This window comes from Crocodylus porosus, unplaced genomic scaffold (genome assembly GCF_001723895.1).
Source record: "Crocodylus porosus isolate Cpor-Errol unplaced genomic scaffold, CroPor_comp1, whole genome shotgun sequence".
Taxonomy (NCBI): Eukaryota; Metazoa; Chordata; order Crocodylia; family Crocodylidae; genus Crocodylus; species Crocodylus porosus.
Genome location: NW_017728947.1, coordinates 79,830,601 through 79,840,174, shown reverse-complemented (window position 1 = coordinate 79,840,174; position 9,574 = coordinate 79,830,601). Strand labels below are relative to the sequence as shown.

General features: G+C 40.8%; 1 protein-coding gene across 1 annotated transcript in view; it reads left to right on the top strand.

The window, feature by feature from the left end:
- Positions 1 to 9,574, top strand: part of LOC109320858 (centrosomal protein of 128 kDa-like) — a 76,767-nt gene that overhangs the window by 62,854 nt on the left and 4,339 nt on the right. Inside the window, exon 5 of the mRNA XM_019551138.1 lies at positions 3,465 to 3,573. Within this exon, the coding sequence (XP_019406683.1) occupies positions 3,465 to 3,573 (109 nt within the window). The remainder of the gene's footprint in view (positions 1 to 3,464; positions 3,574 to 9,574) is intronic.

The window sequence follows — 9,574 nt, the reverse complement described above, 5'->3', positions numbered from 1 at the left end:
GGACTCTCTCAAGCTTCTCCACATCCTTTTTGAATTGTGGAGCCCAAAACTGGATGCAGTACTCCAGCTGCGGCCTCACCAAGACTGAGTACAAGGGGAGAATGACATCCTGTGATTTGCTTGAGAAGCATCTATGGATGCAAGCCAGTGTTTTGGTTGCTCTTCTAGCTGCAGCATCACACTGCAGGCTCATATTCATCTTGTGGTCAATGATGACCCCCAAGTCTCTTTCTTCTGTAGTGCTAGCCAGCGTAGCACTGCCGAGCTTATAAGGATGCTGCAGGTTTTTCCTCCCAAGGTGGAGCCTTGTACCAACTTCTTTCTCTCTCTCTTTCTTTCTCTCTCTCTCTCTCGTCTCCTTACACACACCCTTTGCCTCAGCCCACCTCCTCCTGTATGATCTCCTCCGAGCCTTTCCACAAAACACATTTCCTTCAGCTGGCTTTCTTACAATAATCTCAAGAAATGCAATATCTGGTCTCACTTTGGGTCTTGATTTTAAGCAAAAAAAAAAAGCAAAATGAGTGATCTTCCAAGAGCAGTTTTCCTCTTTCCTTATGCTTTTTATTTTCTTTCCTTATTCTTATCCCTCTTGTGCAATCTATCATTTCATCTGTCCACTTTAGGCTCATTACAAGCTGTGAAAGACCTATTGCTTGGAAGCCCAGGATCAGCCATGAATGCTATTGGGACAGGTAGAAGTGTCAGATTTCCCACAACAGAAAACACTGGTAGTGGGGTAGAGTGCTTTCAAGGACTGCAATACTGGGTTGTCATTAGGTGGGCACTGAGTGGTTTTGGAGAGGAAAAACAAGGAATTAGTAAAGGCTTAGAACAAATACCACATTTATTCAGGTATAAGACAGTCTTGATTATAAGATGACTGCCCAATAATTCCCATATATGGAAAATCTATAAATTTGATATAATTTTCTGAGTATACAATCTAATTAGTAAAGGTTTGTTTTGAATTTATCAGCCTCTCACTGTTATAAAGAGGAAAATACATCGGGGGGTGGGGGTCAGGTAGTTCCTTTGCACTCTTCCCCACCTCCTCCAACTTCTTCCTTCTGCAACCTCTTCCCTTGCCTTAGTGTCAGACCTTGCTCTTCCTGAGCACATGGAAAAAACTAACTGAAATAAACATAGCTGTAGTAATTTGCATAGACTTGTACCCATAGACTTAATTCATACATAAGTAATGTATTTTGCCTTTTTTTAAACTGCTGCAACTTTTAGCACAGGTACTCCATAAACACAATTTACAAGCAGCACTTTGTTACCTACTGAGAGAGAGTACAAATTATGCATACTAGTCTAAAGCCAAAGGGTCATGACTCACCATATAGTTCATTGGGCTGGGCCCACCAGAGTCAATAGCATTTCAAGCCCTGATGGACCTCACAGTTCAACATTACTCAGTATGTGTTTGTACTCTAGATATCCCCTACAAAGGAGCCATGTGCTAATTAACCCTCACTCATGACTGGAACTGGGTCTTCTTTTCCTGAGTCCTGGGATCCTCCAAAAAAAGTATATGCAGATGAGGCATAGGGCAGCTTGGTCCAACCTGATTTCATGCAGAGCAGGGTCACACTAGTCATAAGCAGCAATCTCAGAGAGGGGCCAACAGGATTCTGAGCAAGCTGTTTTGGGCTCCATTTAAAGCTGGTGAAAAACAGGAATAATTGGAAATGGGAAAGAAAGGTGCAGCCCAGCTGTGGGAATGAAGAGGATGTTGAAATGAGTACAATGTAGTGGATCATCATGACTTGAAAAGACTTGTTGCTGAGGGGATCTGTGCTTAAGAGGCACTACCATATGTCTTACTCAGATGGGTTGCACTGAATATTTTATGTGGTTTCCTTGTATGCAAATGTAAGATAAGAGGCTTTTCCCCCTATGCTGTTTGGGGAGAAACTTGTCTATATTTGAGTAAATACATTAGTAATCAAACAAAATATAGGGAATTTAAATTAAATAAAAAGTGAAAAACAAGAATCAATCTCTTGGTGTTGGATGTTGTAATAGAAAGAGCTGAGCTTTTTAAAGAGACGAGATCACCACCATAAAATCTAAATGCACATGGGGGTACATGCACGCATGTGTGTGTGTGTGTACACATACAAAGTATGCGAGAAAAATGCAGTAGAGAAGAAGTCATGCCTGCCAATGGAAAGAGCTTTCATAATACTGAGATTGCAGGTAAGGTATATATACCAGCTAGGGCTTGTTTAGCAGTTCTGTTCTAAGACTGCATTTCTGCAGGAATGAGGATCAAGAAAGAACAGATTGGAATTTAATGTGCAGAAGAAAAAAATGACGTTTTTCTTTTAGAAGTTTTTGCTGTAGGATGTACATTTTAGGTACCCAGTCACTCATTGACTCGCAAGATTTATGTGTGTAATTCCTATTGATGTTAATAGGTGTAAACTCCTGTTCACTGATGGGACAAAAGCCCATTTTAGTCTCTAAATTAATACTGGATTTTGTTTTGTTATCTGTTTAGTTTTCAAAATGTAATAGCAAGAATGATAAATTGCAGAATACTTTTAAGAAAATTCCCTGAGGCTGTTGTGAAGAAATTTAGTAACAAAGTACAGTATTTCATGAACAAATACATTTGAGTGTTATCATTCCTCTCATCTCAAGAAACTGAGTAATTTGGAAAAGAACCCAGGCTTTTAATTTTGTTTTGGAGGGCATTATAATTCAAGACTACTTGCTTTGATGCTAATACAGATCTCCAGATATTTTTGGCTAAATTGCCTTCTTTAAATGTTATTCCTTTTTTTAGCATATAGACCAAATGGTTTTGCACAACAAAGACATTTGCTGTATGTGCACATCCTAATGCTATTTGCAGTATAACTTAGAATATTATATTTGGGGGGGGGTTGCATACTTTCAAATTGGGAAGAAAAATGGAAATCCTGTTTCAGGTTTTATAGATGATATGTCAAACTTGTATTTAAAATGTAAAGGTTTGGAGTTCACTTTGTGAAAGGCAGAAAGGGAACTGAGTTGTTCAATAAGATTTTTTGCTGGAGAAAATTGATGTCACTCATTCAGGAGCTGTATCATGAGGGCATATTCTGTTCTTCAGCTTCCCTTTGGGGCTTGGATCTCATATAAATGGGAAAGGGAGTGCTCCACATTTATATAGCCAGTTACAGTAAGAAGAAACTGCAGAGTTCCCAAGCTAGGCAGACAAGGTGGGTTCTTTCCAGGGATCTTGACCATTGACAAAAACATGAAATTCAGGAGGAATTTAAAATCAGATTTAAAAGCAACTGCAAGAATAATATTCTGGGCGGATGAAATCAGGGTTTATCAAGTTTAACAAAAAAATACTGTGCGCATGTAATCAGAGCTAAAGCTGTATTGAATCTCAGTGGATAAAGGAATATGTAATTTAAATAATGCAGGTATTTTACATAAAACTTTGTCATTCCTTGTCACAGGAGGAGGAAACACATGATGATGTTTCTGACATCCAAGCAGCAGCCCTATTGTCCACCTGGAGACCTAAAACCAGCTTTATGTCCAGCTCACCACTTTCAGATTCAAGCTGTAAGTATTGTGTAACAAAAAATCTCCACAATTAGTTATTCTTTTCCTTTAAAGCAAAGTTACATAAATATTATTATAAAGAAATGATAGAAGTCCTGCTGGTTTTCACTTTCAGGCACTACATGTATTTCTTTACCTACTTAACATCTTCTATATCACACTGGGATTTTTGTATTTGGAAATAAATGTTTTTATCAATCAAGTCTGGAATAAAGAAAATGAACCTAATGTAATTTTGAATCCTGTCCAGTGGCAGCCTTAGCTTCACTGTGTCTGGTGGAGTTGGGCCTATTCAGGGTGCTATCAGCCTCACTGCTGCTATAACCTCGTTACAAAATACTTCTGAACATTTCCTTCTGCCCCCCACCTCTTTGGAACAGGTCAGATTACACCATGTATCATATATTTTCAGAAAACATTTCTCAGGAATGAGATCACCCCTTTCATCCCCACAATGTCAATGTATGCAAGCTGCATACTGACTACACACTCAATAATGTGTACTCTGTGTATTTTTGTGAAACAAAATGCAATGGTTCAGTGCTAGTTGTACCTTTGACCCTTTATTTTTACCCATTTCAGCAATTATGGTTCAGTGAAACAGTTTTGGTTACATGGAAAAGTTCATGAATATTGTCCAGTCTTTCCTCCTTCCTTTAAACTGGTTACAGTACAAGGCTCCTTGCAGACTACTATAAATGCAATATTCTGGTTAAAAATGTTTGTTAAATATTGGCAGATTGGCATGTCCCAGAATATAAAAGATGGCTATCTATGTAGGGAGCTAGATGACATCTGTGTCTGTTGTTTGGTAAAGAGTGTAGCAAAACTTCAGGCTGAACCCGATCCTAGAATGTAATAATCAGTAACTGCATAGAATTGTCATTGTTCAGAGCACTTCAGACCAAATATGAATTGCTCAATGCATGGTAATGTCAGGCATGAAAAGTGATGATCAAAACTAAACCACAATACTATCAGTCTAGAGAAAATCTACCAGTTCAGTCTACCTAGGTCTACTGCACCTGTACAGTTGAGTAGTTGTATCTGTACAGCACAAGGAAACTCCCACATTCAGACAGGGACCCTGAAATGGAAGCCTTGATCTGGTTTCATTCACTGCCTTTTAGTTGCCATCTCAGCCAGTTTTTTCTTGCTTTCTCTTCCTTTTCCTATGGCACAGTGCAAATAAGAGAAATTTCCTCTCTGCTGGTTTTAGGCATAGAATATCTAATTTACTTCTTTATTCTGTCAGCTATTCTTGCATCTATCTTTGACTTTCTGAATGCTTTAAAATGGGTAGCCAACCTCCAGCACAAGCGCCACAACTGGCACAGCAGTCTATGCATGTGACACATGGCAGATTATGGAGGAGGCAGGCAGCACAGAGGCAGATAGGGCAGAAAGCAGGGCAGCAGATCAGGCAGGGGAGTACAAGGTAGGCAATAGAAAACAGAGCAGCACATCAGGTAAAGGAAGGGAATTGAAGGTATGAAGCTGATTTGTGGCACACCTGCCAAAATAGTCTCCACTGCTTTAAAACAATGTTTAAATGATAAAAGTAAGATTCTGCTTAGTCACTTTTTCATCATCTAATGATAATTTCTGATATTACAGATCACTTTTTCCTAAAATAATACAAGTAAAAAAATATCATTAGAAAGGCTGCAAAATAACACTTTGCTAGTATCTTTTATTCAAGGATCTTACAGTACTTTACAAGCATTAATCAATTTAGCCTCACAACACCATTATGAAGTAGGTAATTATTATTTACATCCATTAGTAAGCTGAATCACAGAGAGGGTAAATGACTCACTTGAGTCCACATGTTAGTCAGTGGGAATCTAGAAATAGAATTTAAGACTCCCCCCGCCTACTCTTTTAACCACAAGACAGAAGCCCCTCACAAGGGGTGCAATCAAAAATGAGTAAATGGTAGGTAAAATTCACAGATTCGGAATTGTGATTCAGCATAAGCTAATCCATACCTATTTTTGTATTTCTTTGCACATATTCACGCAGTCAGAAGCTGGCCTAAACTTCAGAAAATATTCCTTTATTTGTGCGAACGCGGGTTTTTATATATTCAGGTTATGCCTGGTATTTAGACTTCTGGATCTAAATCAGAGAAAGATCTGAATTTTCTTTTAAAGATAAGCATCCCCAATTGTTTAATTAAAACAACCTGGCTTAGAGTTAAAAGTGAACTGAAATGCTTTTTAAAGAGATTAATAGAAAAAATGTTTATAATCCAAGGCCATTAACAGAATGCATGTGTGGACTTCAGTATATCATGGAACAGCATTTAAAAACCCCCAAGATTTGGACCCAAAATGATAGTTCCAGAGTCAGACTGACATTTTTGTGGAGAGCTGTACTTGCACAGTTGTACATTTTCTATCTAGTTTCTAGTTGATTATATATTTTACCTTTGAGAGCTAAAGCAAGAAACTGAAGCTTTTTTTGTATATGTTTGAAAGGCATTTGTAAAGGCAGTGATGTTATGCTCTGATTGCCAGATGAGGGAGTTAAGTAAATAATAAGATTTGAGAAGTATATTGTATTTACATATACCTGATCAGTTATGGACAAAGAGGAGCAATAGCAAACTTATTTTGTGTTGCAAAGGGCATTATTGATACACAAAGTAAAGTAACTCATCACATACTATAAATGAATGTGTACATTGAGAGTATTATGGATTAGCCTCACATATAAATCATACAGCACTGTTGGTTTAAAGTTGTTAGATTAATTGGTAATATTATTAATCTTTGTCATTATATTATTAAACTCTTTATATATAACAATACCAGAGACCTAAATGTAACAGGAGTCTAGTCTAGTCACTTATATCATGGGTAATATTGTTGCCTTTGAAGATGAGGAGTATATGTATTATTACTCCTATGTTAATTAAACAAGTTTTGCCCCCAGATAATAGAAGAAAACAGTATTAGCAACTAACATTTTGGTAGCATTCATGAATTTCAAGAATGTAAGTAAGCAGTGGGCTGCCAGGCTTTGGGAACAGGTAGTAGGATAAAGGCTGTGGACATCTGTAACATTGCAGCATTTTAAAAGAAAAGGGGAGCTTGCAGCTCAGCAACATATATTAGTTGGACCAATGGAACTGTTTCATCTATCCGCTGCTGTAGCTGGATAAGGCACCTAAGCCACTGTGGCCACTTGTACACTTGATTAAATTGCTCTTTTTAGCTGTTCAGTTGCCCTTTTACGGCAGTTTAATTGCCTCACACATTACACGTGCAGCAGTGTATTGCAATTTAATTTCCTCACACTGTATACATGCTGAAGCATATTGCAATGTAATTACTTTGTTACATAGCAAATGAAAACACATTCTGATCTATTACCTAACAAATTGCAGTGATGCACCCATCCCCGAGCCCACCTTGGCTTCCAGCTCCCCATGCACCATTCCCACCTCCTTCAGCCACTAGCACACCCAGCTTGTCCCTGGGACAGCAGAGGGCAGTGGCAGGAGGACAGCTGGGTATACTGGCAGCTGGAGAAGGTGGCAGGGATGGTACACAGTGTACTGGAAGCTTGGGGAAAATGGGGCTTGGTGGACTTCCAGCGCCCCATGCACCTACTGCCTTCTCCAGCTGCCACACACCTAGCCACCCTCCTGCTATTTTCCCACTCTGGCCCAGGAGCAAACTAGCCCATTCATAGGTGGTCCCAGGTGGCTGGAAGGTGGTGGAGACAGTGCACAGGGTCCTGGAAACTCCGGTAGGGAAGGGAAAACAAGCAGTGTGTTTTTTTCCTTTCCCAGAAGAGCCTGGCCACGGCTGAGGCGTGAGCTGCCAGCAGCATCTGAGCTGCAGGGGGGCCCAGTTCTTCCCTCTGTGGTGGCGACATCCCTTGAGGCCACCTGGGTGGGTTGATAGTAGGCTGGGTGCTGCTCCAGCTCAGAGCCAGCACCCAGCCCAATAGCAGCCCGCCTGGATGGCCCAGGGGGCTGCTGCTGCTATGGAGGGAAGGACCAGGGCCCCTTGCAGCTCAGGGCCCACTGGCAGCTCAACCCCTGCCCATGGGCAGGCTCTGCCAGAAAAAAAAAAGGAACAGGCCCCTCTCAGTAACAGTGATAGAAGCCCCTAAATTGAAATGGTGGGTTTGTAATCATCATAATTAAAAATGCACGTTTCAATTTAAGGGAACTAAACCTTCCTCCTGTGTACTAGTGGCCTGTAACTTTAAACCTAAATGAAACTGATTTAAAGTTAAAATGATTTAACTTCCACTTAGAATAGAATAAACAGTAGGTCTGTGCAAAGCTTCAGTCACTGATTAGGTTCAGAGGAGATTCAGCCCAATTTGGCAGCCGAATCCCCGAATCTGAATTGAATCAGGAGACCCATAAATCTCTCCGAATCAAATCAGAAACCTCCAATTAGATTCAGAGGGATTTGATGATTTGGCCATAGACACAGCTTTATATTTTTTTCTACATACCTCAGGGTACCAGACAGCTCATGAACGCTGAGATGGTGGGCAGATGAAGCATCCCATGGGAGTGCGGGGCACACAGGGGACCCCCCCCCCCTCGCTGCACCCCAGCTCAATAACTTCTGCCTCCTGTGTCTGGGGGGGCAGCTGGGGTCCCCCTGCGGCCGATTCCCATACTTCCAGTCCACTTCCAGGTCCACCGCCAAGCACGCAGAGGGCCTCCCCACGCTCCTGTGGGACACTCCATCTGCCCCACCATCTCAGCGTTCACAAGCTGCACCTGGTACCTCGAGGTATATAGAAAAAATATATAAAGCTGTGTCTATGGCTGAATCACTCATTCTCCGAATCAGAATCGAATCTTCAGATTCGGATTCGGCCGAATCAAATCGGGGCAGTGATCCAAATCAGCGAACCGAATCGCTGTCCCACGAATCAGACCGAATCCAAATTGAATATGGCCCAGTTTGCACACCCCCTAATAAACAGGTAAAACAGAACAGATCATACATAAACACTTTAAAATTTGAGTGCTTTAGCTTTTTGTCTACACCCAGCAACCTATTCACTTTTAACAGCAAAGTCCCATTTTAGTGCTTATGTGATTGTAAAGCCCTAGGTTTTTTAGTGAACATCAAGTGTATCCTAGTCAAAATAGTTCTAAGCATTTTAAAAGCTTTTATTTATACTTGGTATATCTGCCATTTTGAGTGGGATGCATGTATTAGTACCTGAAATTTGCCTAATGCTGTTTGGGTTTCAGCAAATCTTTTAGCTACTCAGAACATGCCTAACAGGAGGAGAGATCCCCACCTGTTTGTCCAATAGCCTCCTAGTTTGGGCAGTTGCTCAAGAAGTGGGAGACTGGAGTGCTCCTCTCCTTAGCTTAAGGGGGTTTGAACTCATCTCTCTCACTTCCCAGAAGAGTTGCCCAATTGACACACTTGGTTAAGCTAGGCTGGGCTGTGCCAGACAGTCTGGATCATCTTCCAGTCCTTCTGTTGAAATTGAGTGCAAGAGTCGTGGAGTTAGAAGGAGAGCAAACAAGGGGGAATGTGACTGTAGCTCTAGGCATTGCATATACATAAATAAAAGGACCCAAACCCACCTTTTCAATGCAGTGCCTTTTTCACTGGGCTACTATGTCAGGTTCTCTCATGCTTTAAATTATGAATCCCATGTTAACTGTAAGGCCAGTTCAGGGCTTCAGGGAATAGCATAAGCATCACCAAACTTCAGGAGAGGGGCAGGATTCCAAGTATATATCCCTCTTCTGTACTTCCTTTTAGCCTCTCTCCTCCTGCATAATGTGCTAGCTGTCGGTTAAGATGCACTTAAGTGACTCCAGAGTATACGGACCAAAATATATTCCCCTTATGGGTGCACAAACCTATTTTTAGGTGAGGTAATGCATGCATCAGTGCCTTTTTGGTGCCTTTTAGAATTCAGGTGCTAGTGAAGAGGTTTTCATGTCAAAAGGTCGGTGTAATGGAAGGCGATTTTTTTTCCCCACCATTTGGAGATG